General features: G+C 40.9%; 1 protein-coding gene across 5 annotated transcripts in view; it reads left to right on the top strand.

The window, feature by feature from the left end:
* NAV3 (neuron navigator 3) overlaps positions 1-22,044 on the top strand; it is a 1,001,553-nt gene that overhangs the window by 916,403 nt on the left and 63,106 nt on the right. For all 5 annotated transcript variants that reach the window (XM_069228788.1, XM_069228787.1, XM_069228786.1 and 2 more), the window contains 2 exons: positions 573-727; positions 11,015-11,086. In XM_069228788.1, coding sequence (XP_069084889.1) covers positions 573-727; positions 11,015-11,086 — 227 coding nt within the window. The remainder of the gene's footprint in view (positions 1-572; positions 728-11,014; positions 11,087-22,044) is intronic.

Here is a 22,044-nt window from a genome sequence, read left to right as displayed (position 1 = left end):
CATTTCAAATTTGATGTCATTCTGTTGTGACATTTTGTAAGTAGCTTATCACAATTCATACTATGGAAATTAAGACAGTACTTTTTGGGAGACCACCTTGACCTTTAACCCCTTGAGTTAATAGTACAAATACTGAAAGGATGATTATGAGTGAAATACACACAAACATATTTTTAATAGTTTTGTGCATATTCATCAGATTGAACAAAAGTTACTAGCAAATCCTATGAGCTAACACATCTACCAATAGCTACAAAGGAAGTTTTGTTGCGGGTTCCATAGAATCTTGCATGGACAAATATACAAAAACTGTCTGTGTGTAAGTTTAATGTATTGTACCTTTTACAAATTCAAACATAATTTCTGATCTTCTATTGGAAATCAGTAATTCCAGAGTCCGACTAATGTCATTTAACCTGTATGTCCTTGTTATTCATCCCAATCCTTTACATAAGACTTATAAAAGATACCTGCTCTTCATAGTAGTAATTGTAAAATATATCAGTGTACCCGTTTGTGCATCTTAGTTTGTCATGCAACTATTTTTATTACTCACTTTTGTCTTGGTTCAGGAGTTGCGGCAGTACCTTGCTAATCTGGCTGATCAATGCAGTGCTGATAATAATGGTACTGACCTTCCCACAGTGATCATCCTTGATAACCTCCACCATATTGGTTCCTTGAGTGATATCTTCAATGGTTTCCTCAACTGTAAATATAACAGATGGTAAGTGATAGCTGTCAATGCAGTAAAGGATTTTGCTACATTTTCTAAAGAGAGGTTGTTGGAAATTTGATTAGTAGTGGTGAAGGGTGTGAGTTTCTTCACAAGTAATACGTCTGGAATTGCATTTTTACTGGGAACCATATACCCAATTGAAGCACTTGACTCTTTAAGGTTTGTTAAGCAGGTCAATCAAAGGTCTTCTCGGGAGGTAGTGTGGGCTAATTTGCCCATTTTTCTGGTATGCAACAACACTGAATAAACCATTGTTCAGCCCGTCTGTTTTCTTTTAAAAAGGAAAATCAGCTTTATTTCACACCTCCTACTAAATACTACACATTAAAGGAGAAATGTATGCATTCAGGTAGGTGGGAGAACCCTTGGTGACACCTTCATATCACAATACACACCTAAAGGGTCCCGAACTCAATCATCAAAATACTCCCACCCATACCAGATGAAACATCACAATATAAAATAGGCTATAATACATAAGGCAGGCCTACTGGCTTTGCAGGGAGTCACCACAATAGTAAGAGTAGCCATATGTTGTATTTCCCTACTGAAACCCATTGAAATGAATGAGGACAATACCAATATTGAAATACTTTTGATATGCTGATAAAAATTGCACTGTTTATCACCAGCATTATCAATAAAGCATTTTAAATTCAAAGCATGTATCTGTGAGTCTTTCGCAAACATTGATTAGACTATAATTGCAGTCATAGCATCAACCACTGGAGGACATTTGCACTCCAGAGACCAAACGCATAAGCTCCAATGCTGGTAGTGCTTAAAGTCAAAGGGAAAGTTCTCCTGTGCTCTGTGTTGTAAGGTCTCAGCTGATTTAGAGTGACCTTAGTAAAACATCCTGTGGGTCGCTACTGCAACTTCTGCAGGACTCACAACACTTAGGTGATACATTTGTATTGACATTCCCCCTCCTTGGTGTATCACAAGAAACAATATTCAAATTCTAGCCTCGTGGGACATTATGTGGTGCTATGGGAACGGGAGGTGAATATCTAATGAGTGACTATAAGCAATGGTGCTAATGGTGCACCACCTAAGACAATGTTAAACAGTACAATTCATTAGTATCAGTCTAATTTAAATCTTCTCTTTATTATTCTTTTCTTTAAAATGAGCAAACATTCCAAGCAGAAGCAGCCACCGCGTTTCGTCCTTACAGCAGGACTTCTTCGGGGCCGTAATACAATAGATACAAATTTCTTATTGTACAAACATGAATAAGTTTACAAAGACATAAAAATATATATAAAGACATATTCAAACACCATATATATAATTTACACAATATCTATTTGGAATTCAGTACGGGCAAGGGAAAACAATCATAAAAGAAGAACAGACATAAATACAAACATAAGAATAAGAACAGACAATATAAACAACACGTCTAAGAAATATACCTAAAAATTATTATACACTGGGCCAATCTTCAGCATGAGCGATGGTGTTGATATTAAATGTAGTTTAAATTTTTTTTTTTATTGTACCCAATGGAATAATGGGATATAATGAATCAAGTCATACATAGTTTGCAACAAATAATATGTAACAGCATATTAGCGAGTTCTCAAAAACCAAGAACAAATAATAACAAAGGAATTCCTAAAAGGTGAGCACATAGTCATCCTACAATAAGGTATGGAAAATTTAACATATCTATAGATTCAATTTGTATTAATCAGACATAGCCAGGAAAGTATTCATATTGTAAACAATATCAGAACCTAAGTTAAAATAGAAAATTGTATCATATCTCCAAAAATACTATATTTACATTAAAAATAACATCGTTTGAAAAGAGACTCAAAATTATCAATAGTGAGAAATCTTTGGAAAATCTTTGGAAATAAAAAAAATCACACTAGTGATTAATTCAATGAAATTCATAGTTAGTGAGTGTACCAACATTTCAAAGTGACCAATATACTTGTTGCATTTCATAATATTAATGCTTGTCTCAACCGACTAACGAAAACATAACTGTTCCAATACAGTCAACAGAAAAGTTAAATATCCCTCAAATTATATAGCGGCCATCTTAGAATGGAGTCCATCGATTGAAAATGATAGCTTGCCAACAAGAGGAATACCCCTACAATAGTAAACATGACATAGGAGAGAGGCCATAGTATTTATTTACACTATTTATCTATCTGAACCCACAAGCAGTACTAAAAACTGATTTCATTTGATCTACGAAAAATTAATTATTCCTAAAATATGTATAGTGGCCATCCTGGAATGGGATCTGCCAATTGAATACTCCATTGTGCCGATATTCAAATACAAAGAATATCACACAACAAAACTATTCCTGGACTCGTATAGTGACCATCTTAGAATAGAGTCCTTTAATTAAGAACTACAGGGTGCCCCCTGAAGGAATGCCAAAAACCCCGCTACAATAGTAGATATGACATAATGGAGATGCTTATTTGTCAATCTCAACCCACGGGCAGTAACAAAACTGTTTAATTCGATATACAGAAAATTCTATCGCTCTAGTACATGTATAGCAGCCATCTTAAACAGAAGTCTTTCATTTGAATATTTCATTGTACCGATATTCATATAGCAAGAATATCCCATAACAAAACTATTCTTAAAGCGGTAAAGCAATAACTACCAATGTGGCGAATCACCAGCACACTTGTTTGTGCCTGTAATCAATCACTTATCCTCTTACCACAGCATTCTGGGACAATCCAATATAGCAACATCAATTTGTCTGTGGAAAGTGCTCCCCCAAGAGCCTCAGGTCTACACCTGACACAAATGCCTGATCCTTTCCCACCGGAATTGCAAAGGTGAGAGTCTCCTATATTGGCTCCAGTGTTCTGGTCCTCCTTTGTTCCAGTTGGTTTGGACTGGTACCAGGTGCAGTGTGGTAAGCTAATTGACAGATGCTGATCTCTTCCCCACTCCTTCCTTTCCCAGGAACTGGTTTGAACCGAATAATTAACGTGGGTGGTGGGTAGGAGGTGTGAAATGTTATTCTTACGTGAGCCATAGAAATATGACAAATTTTAAAGTGACACAGAGTGTAGTTAGGGTGTTGGGGCAGTAAATTTACACTTGGGGTGCAGGTGTATCCCCAGATTGATACCTTGCTGGACTCTGTGGTCTAGGTGGAGCAAAACTGTACTGCAGTGCAGAGTTCCCCTATACTATGTAACACTGTAAACGCCATAGGCCTTCAGTAATCCTTACAGATCTACATTACAGTTGCCCACTCACCTATCCTTGAAGAATCCCTTCTGTGACAGGCTACTTGTGTGCAGCTACCTTGCTTCACAAGCCAGCAGTCTCACACCCGCAGCCCTCACACGTGTGCACCTGTTCAAGTGTAATTATCCCCCAGTCTCTTACCCTCACTGCACCCCAACAGCTGCTCCACTACTGTAAATTAACCATGAGTGAGTCTCAGGCAGTGAGACTCGCCCACTGTAAAAGTACAATAGTACAGGTAGTCGATTACAAAAACAGTAAAAAATCAGGGGAACTGAATGGGTGGAACCCATTTATTACAGACGCAAACTAAGAAAAAGGTGTATTGCAAGGGGAAAGCACAGTGTCATTAGAAACTGTGCTCAGGTGGCCTAAATGTGCCATTAACTATTGGTCTGCAATAATAACAAGAAACAACTTGTTTCTCAAATAGTTTAGAAATCAGTACCTTTCTAGACCATTTTCCTTCTACTGCTCTATCCACCATCTACAAAGTCATGGAGTGCCTCATCTGCTATTGTTGAGAGTCTGCATCTGTGGCATCATGCATGAAGGTTCCTCTACTTATCAAAGCTTTAGATCAAAGTTGTGCAAGTGCAGAAAGGTAAATGAAAAGTTGACCAGTGTTTTGCAAGAAATAACTCAAACCATTATAAAGTTCTCTTTAAGCAATACAACATTAACATACGTTTTGGTCTGAATTTTGATCACCGTGGCTTGGCAAATCAGCCTCCTACAGATACATTGAAATTGCTGCAAAGTGACATGCGTGTCCCTGGAATAAATACATTACTACATTAATAAAGGAAGGCAAAAGTGTGAAATAAGTATTGACATTATGATATTGTAATAGGAGTGGAAGCCCCAATCCCCTTTATCTCTTTAGCACCTGCTTACTGACGGGTTCACTGTCTAAAAAACTGATTGAACATCAAACAACCCCTTTTTTGATGCCATATGTGTAAATACATTTTCTAGCTTATACTGACATGTGAATTTCAATATTGACCAAAAACTCCTTAACTGGTCCTACATCTGTGCTGCACTAAACAAAAGCAAGAGTTTGTACCTCACTGAGAATGGCTACTGTCCAAGAATGTAAAGCCCAGGTAAAGCTTTTCATGTATTTGGGAGCCCATTTCCCTCACTGAATGTGATTTTGAACATCAGTACAGTGGTGAATGGTGCATTGATTGTGAACACAGAATTGAAAACCGGAAAGGAATGATAACTGATATTGTTTGGGATCCATTTATTTTTTTCTCACAGGTGCCCATCCACACTGACTTCTGTTAATGTGAGTATGGGTACTGTCTACACTAAATAAAACAGATCAAGCTTTCCCCTACTTCATTTTACTGTTTATCCAGGGACTGTCTGAGTAAGATACTCAGTGTTCCACCAGAACAACTCTTCTGGATTTTTAGCCGTGTTGTGGCACATTGCCTCACAATATCAGCTCTTGGTGAGAGCAGTCTGTTATTACCAGAAATGCACACTCTATCTAGAGTGTAGGAGAAATGCACCCAATACAGCCTGATCCCTATTGTGAGATATTTTCAATTATTAAAATGGCTGGCCAACTGTGATTATCAGTGCACTGCCGCCTACGTGCTGTGATAGGAATATAAGCTGAAGCTGCGCACCAGCAATGAAAAATAATACATTGTTACTAAACCAGGCAGAACCCAGTTGCTGCATTTTCTGGGTGTTGAAACTGCATGCTGTCATTCTTCTGAATGTCATGACTAAACTGAAACTATTTGCATTACGATGCTGCAGAGCCAACCTGCATTTAGGGCCTTGGTCCATATGAGGATACAATGCCATGCTGACCTGTACTCAGAGGATCCCTTCCGACAGCTCATCAGAGATGGAGAACTACCAAGAACCCTACCACCAAGTGTAGGCTAGTCTTCTTGTAGCAGCGAAACTGTTTAGGTAGTGTGCTTGTCTTCAACACTGGGGATCTCTCAACCTTTCATAAAAACCAACACCTGCTATTTGCTGCCTAATGTAATGTGAGCATAATCATGTGCTCAGTGTCAGAAGCAGTGAAGATTCTTGGCTGTGTAGATGTTCTGCACAAAGTTGGTCAAATATTTAACATGATCTGTGGCTCACGGTATAGAAAGAAAGTCCATGTCCTATGTTAACACCCTTCCCTAGCAAGATTTCTCACTTTTACCAGGACACAGTGACAATGAGATGTGTTATTAGCATATAAAAGACCAAAATATCTGTATTTGAAGTCTCATGAAACCCTAACTCCTAACCAGCATAACATTTTGCTTTCCCATGACTGCAACAAATGGCTTAAGAGTTAAAGCTGCTTAAAGTTGCCGGCTTCAAAACAAGTTTTACTGGCTAGTTAGTAATCCCTTTTATTAGAAAATATTGCCTGCTGGGGTTTTCCTTACATAGTTCCAACGTGTCATTATTTCAGATTCGTGTCCCTCTGCAAAAACCCCAAAAAGTGAAAGGATCACTATTTTATTGTTTGTTGTTTTTTAATTAAGAAATCTTTATAACTGTTTTTACTCAGATTTATTTCACTAATTGTGTACTCTTAGGAACAAAACAAAATTGAATGATTCTTTTAAACTCCCAATATTTTATATTTTCCATTGAGAAAATGATGCAGAGTTCAAATTTATTTGACCAGTAGATCCCAAGTCGTTGATACCAGAAACACAGGCATGCAGACAAGCACTCAGAAATTCAGCTTTGAATGTCTGGGATTGAAACCAGTTATCTTTCTTAAGTTATATGAAAACCAAGATTAATAGAATTATATTTTCTCTCTGAGCTGGTTTCTGAAACGTTATCCTAAAGACCTATATACTTTGTTCAGATCAGAGGTTGATCCTCAATGAGTACCACTTAGTGACAATATCTCATTACTTCCTTAAAAAAATCAACATTCAGGACAGTTTTTAGAGCTATTCATTGGGCTGACAGTGTATAAGATTCCATCAGTTTGTTACTTTTCATGATACAAGGTTTTAATCAGTATTTATTTTGAGCAGTCTTTTCTGAAATATACAGTGGCCATGGCCAATACAATAATATACAATGTTAGGTTGGGGATTGTATCTCATAGCATTTTGTGTCAGAACACTGTAATTTCATTTACTTGCATAAATCCTTTTTTGTGTTACTTTGTTATGGTTATTTTGTGTTTGTTTTCAAAGCAAAAACCCTATCTAGAAATGGAATCTTTATTGTGGTTGTAATGATGAATTTTCGCATAGTCTCAATCTGGTCACCTTGATTATATGTTGATATGGTACGGTATTCTTCAGTATTCAACAAGTCTTTGAAGGTCCAGCATTCCATTTCAGAACTTCTTTACTGGTCAAGAAAGTAACACATGCAGCTTAACATCTTATACTTTTAGGTAAACTTCACAGATGGAAATAGACCCCACAGTGCAATGCATCAGTCTATGCCTAGACTGATTCTACATAACCCCTTCATTGTCCTATCGGTTAATGGACCAGGATCACACCTACATTTTGTCTCCCTCAGCTTCCTCTCCATCTGCACACCCAGGTTCAATTTATGTGAGACCAGACTACTAAATACCCAACACTACAACGCAAAGCCCTCTCTTTCACAACACTATAAACTTGGAGCAGACTTCCTCACGTTCAGTAGACGAGTGAAGATTTACCCTTTTTGCAGCATGATAAAGCACACAGTGACTCTATTACCTTAAACTTTCACAATGCACCACTGATTCCAGAGACTGGTCAGACATTTGAGAATGGCTAAAAGTGCTTGCTCACAAACCATTTGTGAGCATGGATCCAACAAACCGTTTTGCTGGCTTTCAAGAAAGACTTTTCCAACATAAAGCTTCAACACACAAAGAATAATTTACAGAATATTGGCCATCAGATCGCCCTAAGATTATGCCATGCTTTCTGTCAATATTTATTGCTCTTAGAGCTTACTAAATGTTATGAAACACGACGTGTTGAGTACTGAATTCTAGGAAAAAGTGCACCTGTATAAATAATTTGGCTTTTGTCCTTTTGTTTGTCCTGTTAATTAATAGACAGGGCAACTAAGTCATACACTCAGGATTAAATAGTACCCAAAAATCACAATCTGAGTAAAATGCTTCCCAGCATGAGTTTAACAGTGAAGAGAACGTAGTCTTTGAAAGTTTACACCTGCGAGTGGTCCCAAAAGTTCTACCCCTCAATGATAGTAAGAGACCTTTGACCCAGGCTTGTTCTCACCTAGTATTTAGAATCATCATGGATATATTCACAGCACTTGAAGGGGCTGCTGTTAGTTTCTGTCTGTAGGGTGTGAAGTGGCTTCCCTAAGATTTTTTTTTTTTTGCATGTTCCTGCTCTACTGAAAACTTCAACTGAATGAGTATACCTGGTGGCGTATGGCTGGAAACAACCTTTTCTACACAGCCAGAGCACCACGTAGCGTAGCCACACAAGCATTACCACCCTTGCTTGAACCACGCATGTGCCTGAACCACGCAAATGCGTGGTTAAGGCACCATGCATCTGCGTGATTCATGCACACAGCAGGAACAACTGGAAGAGGAACACGGAGGCTGGGTAAGTGGGGCTGGGGTGGATGGGGTATTTTTAAGGACAGGTTGGGGTAGGTTTTAGAGTTTAGCTCGGGAGTGGTGAGTTTGGGGGTAGTTTTTAGGACAGGTGGGGTACGTTTTAGTGTGCAGCGCAGGGAGTTAGAGTAGTTTTTAGGACAGGGCGGGGTAGTTTATAGGGCAGGGCGGGGTAGTTTTTAGGATAGGGTGGGGTAGGTTTTCAGGATTAGTGCAGGGGTTGGAGTAGTTTTTAGGACATGGTAGGTTTTAAGGTTTACTGCTGGGGTCTGGGTATTTTTTAGGACAGGGTAGGTTTTAGGGTTTAGGGTGGGGGTCGGGTGTTTTGGGATGGGGTAGGTTTTAGGACAGGGTGGGGTAGTTTTTAGGGCAGGCTATGTTTTAGGGTTTAGGGTGGGGGCGGGTGTTTGGGTAGTTTTTAGGACAGGACAGGGTAGGTTTTAGGACAGGGCAGGATAACTTTTAGGGTTTGGGGTGGGGAGTCAGGGTAGTTTTTAGGGCAGGGTAGGTTTTAGGGTTGGGGTAGTTTTTAGGACAGGGTGGGGTAGTTTTTAGGACAGGGTATATTTTAGGGTTGAGGGCGGGGGCAAGAGTGTAGGGGGAGTTGTATCATACAACCACACATGAAGTTACCACATATACCTTTTCTAAGCACGCTTTTACCACGAAATTCATTGTAAAGACATGTGTGGTAAAGACGCGGTTGTGGTTCCGACCACCTTGTTAAGCCATGCGTGGTTCTGTCATACAACTGCAAATGGCTCTTCGCAGTACTCCATTTTGTGGGGCTAAGACATCACCCAAAGGAACTCTTATCACTCTGGTTGTAGAATATATGTGGTGTGTAGTCTTTCCCTTCTGTGTTTTCCCACACCAGCAAAAGATGGTCAAAAATCTCTCAGGCCAGATGTACTGAGGCAGGTCACAAACAGTAGTCTGTACTGTAGTGTTTACAACCTGTTTCTGGCATGGCAATGGAATAACACATTCTGCAGTAAAAGTGGGTCACAGAATAACCTTTCTAATTAATATAAATTAGGTAGGTTGCTCTTTGGCACACTCTTTGATTAGATACAGGCAAAGAACAGCACACTGCCATCCTGTTTGTATTTACAAATGGAAAACAGTTTTTTCCTAAAATCAGCCCATTCCTTGCCCCTACCTTTTCAGTTTTCGATAACTCTTTTGTGGTTTGCAACTGCAGTTGTGGATGCATGCACTGATACATTTAATTTAATTTCACAATTTTGAGTGGCGTGCCTCTTCCTAACCATAATTTAGGAAGCTTTTCTGAATCACAAATTGGTTTTGTAAATACAAAAATATCTTTTGTGGGGGGGCAAACCCTGTGATTTTCCAAATCTCATGGTTTGCAGCTGCAAAATAATTTAGTATGCTTGACCCTTATTTCAGTGGGAGTTGCCAAGGGCAGATATGACATACCTGCCTGACAAATTGCCTTGGACAAACAGTAGTGATATTGTAATCTCTTTACAGTTTCTCTAATCAATTTTGTACAGGCAGGGCAAAAATGAGTACTTTGTGGTCCGATTTGCATGAGTAAAGCTTATACTTTTTATCTGACTTTAGGCTGGTCTCGGTTATGGAACGCGGATAGTCAGATATGTATCTAAAAGCATACATTTAATGTTGAGAAAATGGAATACGCTTGTGAAGCTAGTAGATGCACAGTATGGTTTGACTTTGTGAAATTTCAACAATATATGTAAATAAATAATTGTGCCTCCTTGTTCCTTAAATTCTCCCCTACCTATAGACCTGGTATATTCCTGAATTGAACGTACATCACATCTTTTTTCCAGCTAAGAAGTACGCTTGAAAATGATTTTCTTGAAAGCTTGTTATTGCAATCACTGATGATTCAAGCGACATATTTTGTGCATGTAATTATCAATCATGTGTTATGATTTTCGAAGACTCTTCAAGTCAGAAGCATTGATTAAAAATCAGAAGAGTTGGAAAATCTCTTGTGATTTTAATTTAAATATTTTGAAGTGACACACATACAACTAGCGTGCTGGTATTTGATGTTGTGATCACTCCTTTTGAGTTATTAAATTAAAATTAAATCAGTTTGATAGTTTAATTTGTGGTTCAGGCACAGTTTCTTGATCCCTAGTTCAACCAGCACCATTCTATGATGGCCACCCTACTAATGGAAGTATATTTGTGTAGATCAAAATATGCGGGTCCTCTCATTAATAAAGGTGTCATGTTACTATCATGTCATTCAATTAGAAATTAGACATTTGTGTTTTGAAACAAACTTGTAGGGTTAGCTGTGAGGACTACTATACCAAGGACTGCTTCGCACTCATTTAAACTGATATGACACTCACAGTGCATGATTAATAATTTATTCAAAAGGCCAACTTAATGTGAGTTATTTTTCTCTTTTGCTTTAGTCCTTACATCATTGGAACCATGAATCAGGGTGCTTCTTCATCCCCAAATCTCGAGTTACATCATAACTTCAGGTAAACACACTCTGTAATGTCAAGCATGTTTTAGTGATAATGTTAGAGTCAAAAGAAAAATGTTAGGACTGAATTAACAGTTGTCTTGTTTAAAGAGATTTACAGAGAATTACTCACAGATTATGGAAATATATAAATGCCTCACTCATGTCAGTTCAACAAATACAAATTTGGATACACATGCTGGATTTTATTACCTAAAACCTTCATTTTTGTAAATCCTTTTAGTTATCAAAACATCTGTGACAGTGATGTTGCGTGGAAACTTGTGAAAAAAGGTTTATGTAGAATTGGTGACGGGCAGTAGGGAAGTCTTGATTCTAAGAGTATTTAGGCAATATGGAAGTGTATCCAATAGAGAGAAGAGGCTTCTCCACTGAGACAGAATGAATTTGGTCTTATTTGGATTTCACTTAAGAGAATACTTAGCCATAGCTCATGTGCTTCGTAGAAGGATCTTGAGCAGCAGATGTGTTCTTAAGCCACCACCTTAAGATAAACATGTTCACCATCGTGACAGAATGGAAAAGCAGTTGCACCATGAATGCTCATCCTAGTGCCCGCTGTTATGTGAAAAAGTGCATGAGCATCCTTGTCCAATTCTGCATATTGTCAAATACAGGGGCCATCATTCTGAGTGGCCCCCATTTATTTGTCAGGGTTTCTCCAATACAGGAGTGACCGATACCAGTGGTGCTAGTGAATCCAAGAGTTGGGAAAATCTCTCCCATTATGAGCTGGACCCTGAGGGTTAATTGAGAAAGGATAAATCACAGGGGGAATCTTTGATTGCAGGTCTGATTCCTCTTTATGAGCCACCTATCACCCTGAGATTTCAACTGCTTTTAGCTGCCTAATTGTTAGGGAATACTTTAGGAGATCTGTGGTGTTTCCATACATCTCATAACTCCGATTGGACTGGTAACTACTGTTAGCAACCCCCTTAGAATTAGAAGACCACTCTTAATCTTAAAGAGAGTCACAGGGGTCAAGTAGCAGTAGGAGAGATACAAATAATCTCTATAAACAAATGCAGGGTATCATCAGTCACTTATACTGTCAGTAGTATTCCTATTCCTTTACTAATTGATAGTTTGAAACATTTTGTTTCATCATCAGAAGACCAAGCATTAAAGCATTTGAGTAAAGTTCAAGCAATATTGAATAGTCAAATCTCCAGATCTAAACATAAGAAATACAACTATGCTTCATAATTTAAAAGAAAATCTCAAAACATGTGCAAACTCATGGTTCCTTCAAATAGCTGCCATTTTACGACCAGTTACCCTCATTGAGTACACAAATGCATAAGACAGCCCCCACCATGGGTGGTAGGAAACAAATGCAGACGTTGGAGCATAATGTCATAACTTTTCTAACATTTTGCATCTCAGTAGCCAAGCTAGATGAAGAAGTTTAGAAACAGCCACAATTGAAGTGGTTTCACTTTTGCATACCCTGTATGCTTCTACTCTAGTTGGTAGGCTCAATATCCTACACATTGTTACAATCCATTTGAACCTGGGTTTTGCATAAAGCGGATGGAAAAACAAGAAGTGCTACTCACTTTCACTTACTTTTCAGAATAAAAACTGTATTCAGATCCCTGGTGCATCTTTCTCTAGCTAGCAGTAAAGGCCGCTAAAGAGAGTGACCCATACCTAAATTGGAGGTGCAGTGACTGAGTCCAAACAGGGTGGATGAAATCCAAGAATTCCTCGGCCTTGCACAATGATTTTAGAAGCAGGAAAGTAGTTATTCTAAGTTTCAGGTCAAAATGGTAGCATCTGCCAAGGTTGAAACGAGTCAATGGGATTCTATTTGAAGGACAACTGCTTTTTTCATTAATCTTCCCCAAAAACTAACATTTAGAGCACAGCCTAGGATTAGTAGAATTGTTGGGTAAAAATGTGGTTTCTTTAGTAGTAAGAGATTTTCTGAGTTTTTAGGGCTGAGGAAAAGTACCAATAAACAGTGATGCATTTATAGTGTTAAGAAAGAGAGGGCTGTGCAAAGTACAAGAATGTTCTAAACAAGGCACTAAGGGAATTTATGCAGGCTTTTTCTGTGGAGAAGATGGCCAGTGGCCAATTAGAGGTAATTTTAGTTGATTTAAAAATGATTACTAAGCAGTTTAACTATTTTCTTTTTTTAGGATTTTCAAAAATTTTAAGAAATATGGGAATTGATTTAGTCTCTATTGCTTTTCTGTATATCTTAATGTTGGACCTGGCCCTTTTACAGGGTCATTCCCCAGACGTTTTGCTTTTTGCCTCCTTATTTTTCTGACCTTTGTTGGCTGACGTTTTGACTCTGAGCACTTTTTCACTGCTAACCAGTGCTAAAGTGCATGTGCTCTCCCTTACAAAATTGGTATGATTGGATTATACCTAATTGGCATATTTAATTTACCCATAAATCCCTTGTGAAGTAGTATCCCTATACCCAGGGCCTGTAAATTAAATGCTACTAATGGGCCTGCAGCGCTGCTTGCGCCACCCACTGAAGTAGCCTGTCAAACCTATCTAAGGCCTGCTAGCGCAGAGCCTGTGTGCGCAGTTTCCCGCCACTGGGACCTGGCATCTAAATTTACTTGCCAGGCCCAGAACTCCCCTTTTACTACATGTAAGTCACCCCTAAGGTACGCCCTAGCTAGCCCTTTGGGCAGGGTGTCATGTATGTAGAAGGCAGGACATGTGCCATGTTGCGTGGCCTGTCCTGGTAGTGACAAACAGCTTAACTTGGTGTCTCACTGCTGTGAGTGCTGCCTCCTCATAAGATTGCATTGGAAATGCCCTGCCTTAAGTGTAAGGGGTATTGTCTGATTTATGAGGGGTGACGTATGGTTGTGATAGTGGTGAGAAATGCTGCTTACTGGTGTAGGTGTACTTTTTATTACTATCACAGAAATTCCACTTCTAGAAAGTGCACATTTATCTGTGCTTATGAATTTGGGGTTTTGCAGCTTGTCTCCAATCCACATCTGGGCAGACTGACAGTTGGGGCTCAGTGCATACTTCTCAGACAGCCTGAACACAGGGAGGGTGGAGGTGTCACAGAGGTGCTTCTACATATTGTAAAGCCTTCTTGGGCTGAGAGAAGGGAGAGGCAGGGCACACCTCAATTTGTGTGTATTTTGTGGCCTCACACAATAGGGTCGTTAACCCCCCACAGATGTTGGGAGCCTGAGCTGAAAGGAGAGAGGGGGCACGCCCAGAACCAGTTGTAACTGGCTGGAACCTCCTCTCCTTACCATTGTGAAACAGACTATAAACCCAGTATAAGTACAGGGGAATTTTCCCCACAAGTTGAACATTCTTGGAACTTGAAACTGGACACAGAACGCTGATTAATGGACTCACCAAGAAACCACCTTGGACTGCTGTTCTGACCTGTGACCTGCCTGGTCACTAGGAGGAACTGCCACCATCTGCACCCCTTGTGCTGGCCTGTAGCTGGGCCCAGCAGCCCTGTGCTTCTTCTTGTTTTGTTGTTCCCAGGGGCAGGGTGCTGTGGCCCCTGACCCCTGCCACGATCTCTACAGCCTTGCCTGTAGTGCTTGGGAAAAGCGCTCTCTCTTGACTTGCTGTAAAAGATCACCACTGCAGCCTGGGCTTCAGATTGGCCATAGCACCTTGAAAAGCTCTATATTTCTGCTCCCCAAATCACTGCCAAAACCCGGGCTGAGAAACAAGCCCTCGCCCTTCCATAAGCGCTCCCCTGCTGCTAAAGATCCACCGCTGCAGCCAGGGCTTTTGAACTTTGCCTTAGCACGAGGAGCGCCCCGGGGCACCAGCCGCCTCTGATCTTTGAGAGATCACTGCAGCGGCCCAGGAACACTACAGAACACTCACGCACCACATCGAGTGCGGGCGGGTGCCTTCTCTGGCCCCCAGAGTGGTCCAAGTTCTAGAATTACTAGATAGCAGGACTCGGTGAGGGAAGTGCCCCCTTCCCGGTCTCTGGCGTAGGAGCAGGACGCTCCTTTTTTCACACCATTTTTGGGTATACCTGTCTCCCCGGGAAGGAAGACCTCGACAGAGGTCCCTTCCCCCTGCAGTTGTTTGGGTCTCGTCTGGCCTCCACCCCGAGGACAGGGTGTGAGAGGGCCCAGGCAGGTCCCCACCTAAGGCACGGGTCCCCGGAGGGGCCCGTTTACTGCGAGGAGAGGGCGCCGACCACCCCTCTTCCCCTGGAGCACCACGTGGCCCCCATTTTGCACACAGAAGCGCAGGGGCCCCCTATGCTCCTCTTTCAGGCACGAGGAGCGCCTCTTCATCCCAAACAGGTACTTTTTCAGAGATATTGGCTCCAGGAGCTTACTAGGCTCTCAGTTCATTGTTCCAGGGCTCCTGCGGAAGGATTTTTGCCCAAATTATTTTCAATTACTCAATGTGGCTTAATCGAATAATTTTGTATCACAAGAGTAATACATAAATTACTCTGGCATATTTACATTTTTGCCCAGGTCTGCTTGGGGTCCAATATTCACAGTCATATTCCCCCCCCCATTATATACTTTCAGCAGTGTTTCTTACCATGCTGTTGAAAAAGTCGCAAGCTGTATGTTTTCCAGTGAATAGCATTTGCCAATCTTACTACCAAAATTGCAATATACCACCATTGCCTTTTTGGCTTGGCTCTTATACCCACTTGAACAGTGCTTCCCATTACAATAGTGATTGGATCTGGATTGAGCTGTTTGTTTTCAGATTGTGTTACCTGGTTGCAAATTTTATTCCAAAAGTTCAAGGCACATCTAAAACATATGGACCCAATCCCTTGTTCCAGTGCACCTTCGGCAGTCTCTAGAGAAACTGGAATTTCTCTTTTGCAAGGAGGAGGAAGTATAGGATAATACACACTGGGCAAATAATGTCATTGGTTTGTAGTTTATCCCTTTTAGGCCTTTGTGCTATGTTCAAATGCCCCATGCACCCTTCCATACTGCAAAATCAATTGTGATACATGTTTCCTTTTGTCATTCTCTAATGATCTGTTCTTGTGTTATGCAGGGACTATTTTTTAATAGATTCGAAGCCCAAGTGAGAATATCCATTCTTTAAAGTGATGCATCACCATTGCTTTGGTGCTTTCAATTTCTAAAATTGCTTGTTTAGATATTTGACTACATAATTGCCAACAGGCGAACAGATAGCATCCTATATTGGATTTAATTTTGCCACGCATCTCTTCCAGTCAATTACTGTAGGAAGTTGGCTCTGTATGCACTATTTCAAAGTAAGGAATAGTATGCACAGAGTCCAAGGGTTCCCCTTAGAGGTAAGATAGTGGCAAAAAGAGATAATACCAATGCTCTATTTTGTGGTAGTGTGGTCGAGCAGTAGGCTTATCCAAGGAGTAGTGTTAAGCATTTGTTGTACATACACATAGACAATAAATGAGGTACACACACTCAGAGACAAATCCAGCCAATAGGTTTTTATATAGAAAAATATCTTTTCTTAGTTTATTTTAAGAACCACAGGTTCAAATTCTACATGTAATATCTCATTCGAAAGGTATTGCAGGTAAGTACTTTTGGAACTTCAAATCATCAAAATTGCATGTATACTTTTCAAGTTATTCACAAATAGCTGTTTTAAAAGTGGACACAGTGCAATTTTCACAGTTCCTAGGGGAGGTAAGTATTTGTTAGGTTAACCAGGTAAGTAAGACACTTACAGGGCTTAGTTCTTGGTCCAAGGTAGCCCACCGTTGGGGGTTCAGAGCAACCCCAAAGTCACCACACCAGCAGCTCAGGGCCGGTCAGGTGCAGAGTTCAAAGTGGTGCCCAAAACACATAGGCTAGAATGGAGAGAAGGGGGTGCCCCGGTTCCGGTCTGCTTGCAGGTAAGTACCCGCGTCTTCGGAGGGCAGACCAGGGGGGGTTTTGTAGGGCACCGGGGGGGACACAAGCCCACTCAGAAATTTCACCCTCAGCGGCGCGGGGGCGGCCGGGTGCAGTGTAGAAACAAGCGTCGGGTTCGCAATGTTAGTCTATGAGAGATCTCGGGATCTCTTCAGCGCTGCAGGCAGGCAAGGGGGGGGTTCCTCGGGGAAACCTCCACTTGGGCAAGGGAGAGGGACTCCTGGGGGTCACTTCTCCAGTGAAAGTCCGGTCCTTCAGGTCCTGGGGGCTGCGGGTGCAGGGTCTCTCCCAGGCGTCGGGACTTAGGATTCAAAGAGTCGCGGTCAGGGGAAGCCTCGGGATTCCCTCTGCAGGCGGCGCTGTGGGGGCTCAGGGGGGACAGGTTTTGGTACTCACAGTATCAGAGTAGTCCTGGGGTCCCTCCTGAGGTGTTGGATCTCCACCAGCCGAGTCGGGGTCGCCGGGTGCAGTGTTGCAAGTCTCACGCTTCTTGCGGGGAGCTTGCAGGGATCTTTAAAGCTGCTGGAAACAAAGTTGCAGCTTTTCTTGGAGCAGGTCCGCTGTCCTCAGGAGTTTCTTGTCTTTTCGAAGCAGGGGCAGTCCTCAGAGGATGTCGAGGTCGCTGGTCCCTTCGGAAGGCGTCGCTGGAGCAGGATCTTTGGAAGGCAGGAGACAGGCCGGTGAGTTTCTGGAGCCAAGGCAGTTGTCGTCTTCTGGTCTTCCGCTGCAGGGGTTTTCAGCTGGGCAGTCCTTCTTCTTGTAGTTGCAGGAATCTAATTTTCTAGGGTTCAGGGTAGCCCTTAAATACTAAATTTAAGGGCGTGTTTAGGTCTGGGGGGTTAGTAGCCAATGGCTACTAGCCCTGAGGGTGGGTACACCCTCTTTGTGCCTCCTCCCAAGGGGAGGGGGTCACAATCCTAACCCTATTGGGGGAATCCTCCATCTGCAAGATGGAGGATTTCTAAAAGTTAGAGTCACTTCAGCTCAGGACACCTTAGGGGCTGTCCTGACTGGCCAGTGACTCCTCCTTGTTTTTCTCATTATTTTCTCCGGCCTTGCCGCCAAAAGTGGGGCCTGGCCGGAGGGGGCGGGCAACTCCACTAGCTGGAGTGTCCTGCTGGGTTGGCACAAAGGAGGTGAGCCTTTGAGGCTCACCGCCAGGTGTGACAATTCCTGCCTGGGGGAGGTGTTAGCATCTCCACCCAGTGCAGGCTTTGTTACTGGCCTCAGAGTGACAAAGGCACTCTCCCCATGGGGCCAGCAACATGTCTCGGTTTGTGGCAGGCTGCTAAAACTATTCAGCCTACACAGATAGTCGGTTAAGTTTCAGGGGGCACCTCTAAGGTGCCCTCTGTGGTGTATTTTACAATAAAATGTACACTGGCATCAGTGTGCATTTATTGTGCTGAGAAGTTTGATACCAAACTTCCCAGTTTTCAGTGTAGCCATTATGGTGCTGTGGAGTTCGTGTTTGACAGACTCCCAGACCATATACTCTTATGGCTACCCTGCACTTACAATGTCTAAGGTTTTGTTTAGACACTGTAGGGGTACCATGCTCATGCACTGGTACCCTCACCTATGGTATAGTGCACCCTGCCTTAGGGCTGTAAGGCCTGCTAGAGGGGTGTCTTACCTATACTGCATAGGCAGTGAGAGGCTGGCATGGCACCCTGAGGGGAGTGCCATGTCGACTTACTCGTTTTGTCCTCACTAGCACACACAAGCTGGTAAGCAGGGTGTCTGTGCTGAGTGAGAGGTCTCCAGGGTGGCATAAGACATGCTGCAGCCCTTAGAGACCTTCCTTGGCATCAGGGCCCTTGGTACTAGAAGTACCAGTTACAAGGGACTTATCTGGATGCCAGGGTCTGCCAATTGTGGATACAAAAGTACAGGTTAGGGAAAGAACACTGGTGCTGGGGCCTGGTTAGCAGGCCTCAGCACACTTTCAATTGTAAACATAGCATCAGCAAAGGCAAAAAGTCAGGGGGCAACCATGCCAAGGAGGCATTTCCTTACAATTACTTTACTGTTAATTAGCCTATTCCCTACTTTATTCAGCTCAGCTTCTTCCCAGAGTTTAAGCTCCTGTGTCATTTTATCATGTATGCTAGGTACCTTTAAATATTGAAGGAGCTTTTATGTTATATAGAGCATATCCTGAAGATGACATGTCACTAATTTAGGGTTGAGAGTCCACTGCGTTTTTGGTTCATCATGCGCCCAAGGGGGTAACCCATTAAAAAAAAGTTACCAAACCATGTGTTTATAGTGATTTTCCTGGAATGTTTCCAGTGTGGTACAAGTAATCAATATATTGCTTGCATGTAGTTTCTAAAATCCAGCAGCACGAGACAAACTGCTCCTTTAGTTATTGTATTTCTTTAAGCTAGCTCGGGGTGTACAATTTTGCTACAAAGGTCTGGAAATAATTATGTCTTTCTTTAACTTTTCCCAAAAATTCACAGAGGATGGTTGGTGGAGAATAAGAATACCAATAGAGGTAGAATTTTAATATTAGTAAATCTCCCGATTACCCATAATTCCTAAGTATCGTATTGATGTTTTATTTTAGTATTACAACGAGAAAGTTGGTATCTCGTGAGGAGAGATATTAACTAAATGAATCTCTGTCTTGGTTTTGTTTATTGTATAGCTTTGCAACTTGGAGTGTTCCACCGTGAATTTAAATAGTGAGTCAATTAAAGATTGTTAGAGGCCTAAGAATAGGGCCATATCGTCCACTTAGAATCTTCATTTGGGAGTCTTGGGAGCCATAGATTTGATTGTTTGTAGTTAATGCTATTGCTATAACAAAGGGCTTTCTGTACACAGCAAAGATCATGGTAGATGGGTGTAACCTTGTCTAATTCCTTGAATGATGCTGATTCGCTGTAATGCCTTCCTTTTCATAATCACTGATGATGAGGCCCCTTATTAAATCGTCACTAGGGCTTGAATCAGTTGTGTGGGGAATTTCATTTTGAATAACACAACACAGAAATTTCCAGCTAACTAGATCAAACACTATTTCTACATTGATAAAAGAACTATAGCTTCAGGTTTAGAGCTGCTGCAGGAATGTATAATTTGTATGAATTAATGGGCATTGGCGTATAGCTGGTGGACGGTTATAAACCCATTTTGGTCGGGATGTATTAGGTATAATGTGACGGTTGCTAGCCAATTTTGCTATTGCTTGAGCAAATATTTTATAATCTGTAATTAGTAGGCTTGTGAGATGCTATGAGTAGAGAGAGCAGATTTTTCTCTTTCTTTGCCAAGCATATTAACACATATATTTACAATAGTGCAAACTCAAGGGTTCTTGTTGAATTGGAGTATGATAAAATCTAATTTGAACAAAAGTACTACTGAGGTCGCATGGATACACAAGAAAAATAATGTCAGTGCAAGCTCGGTCTCTATTGAACAGTGCTATGCAGAAGAATAATTTGCAGTTCCAAAGAACTACTTCCTAGCCCTCCTAGTTGGCAAGTACTTAGTTGTAACAGAAATCCAGCTTAGGTTATTCTGCTTAACATGCAATAAGGATTTAGTAGCAAGAGCTGCCATAGCTCTTACCTTCCATGCCCAATGCAAATATCAGAAAACGCCAAGAACAATTTTCTCTTTGGTGTCACTCTTAAAAATCCTTAACACTTCTCAAATACGTCTAATGCCCAAGATCCAACACAATGCTATAAGCCATTTTTTACATGGTGCGGTTTACTTTGTGCAAAAAATTAACAAATGTGCCTCTGTTTCTATGTGTTCAGGGCAGCGGGGCAATAATTTGTAGGGTTCCTTGTTTTTCCCTCTTTGATGTCAGAGTTATTAATTGTAGCGCGCCACATCAATATTGCACATGTAAGCGTTTCGCTTGAAAAAGAGAAATTTTATCCATATGAGATTCAAAACTAGGTATACGTTTATAGAGTAGGTACTGTCTAGCTTTACTTTCTTCTTTCTGTTCATTCTAAATCCGCCCCAGAACATACTCTCATTAGTTACTTTTCAGTTTGAATAGCTCTTTTTTTTAATTGGAGTGGGAGAGTCCCAGAGCTCATCCATTTTCACCAGCCATGGAATAAGGACTTCTGTGTCACATAAGATCAATTCCACTAGGGATTCCTTAAAGGAACCAAACTGCACAGTTGTTCAGAGCCTCACCCAATACAACAGTGGTTTTATTGCTATTAGCAAATGGATACTATTGAGTGCAAGATCAGATCTCAGGAGTAGGAGGGAAGTACTATTTGGCAAATTCAATGAACACCTTATATATTTGTTTTTTAGCATTGTTAGAATAGTTGTGTCAGCATATCAACATATTTCAGTTATTCAGCCACTCCACTGCCCCATTGATCTAAAGGCTGAACAATGTGGGCACAAGGACGTATCCTTGTCTCACCCACTGGTTTATTGGAATCCTATCAGTAAGATCCCCTTCCTTATTCCACCTTACTCTTGCAAACATGTCAGCCTATAAAACTCTCAAGATCCAGAGAAGATTGCTTTGAATTTATAACCTTCCAGAGCTCTCCATAGGTTAGTCCTTGAAACAAGGTTGAAAACCAGATGTGAGATATATATATATATATATATATATATATATATATATATATATATATATGCTTGTTTATCCATGCTAAGAATTTCAAATACCTGTTGTTCAATAGATTGTAACTGCGTTTTTAAATATTCAGTTCTCTCTCTGGCCATGTAGTGTAAATGCTGCTACTTTTGTAAGTGTTGCTTTATAGACATTCCATATAATCCCTTGTGCAGCGGTACCTATATATTTTTGAATAAATGTCTAGTGCATTCCTTCATTTTCTTAATAAACTATAAACTAGTAATACATTATCTGTTGTATTGCTGTATCAAGGTGAATGGTTAAGTGGTTTGAAAACCAGTTTTACTTAATATTTGAAGTGTCTTCTTTAATCTTTTCTATGATCAGGTATTAATCTATGCAGTTTGAGGTGTGCCAGAAAAGGGGGTGATATTTCTTAATGTGATATTGATTTTTCTCCTGTAGGTCTATCTGACCAAACACTCTTTTTATTCTTAAAATGCTTTA

The sequence above is a fragment of the Pleurodeles waltl genome, chromosome 4_1 (assembly GCF_031143425.1).
Source record: "Pleurodeles waltl isolate 20211129_DDA chromosome 4_1, aPleWal1.hap1.20221129, whole genome shotgun sequence".
NCBI classification, from domain to species: Eukaryota; Metazoa; Chordata; class Amphibia; order Caudata; family Salamandridae; genus Pleurodeles; species Pleurodeles waltl.
Note: the sequence above shows the minus strand (reverse complement) of the source record. Positions and strands in the feature narration are given on the sequence as shown.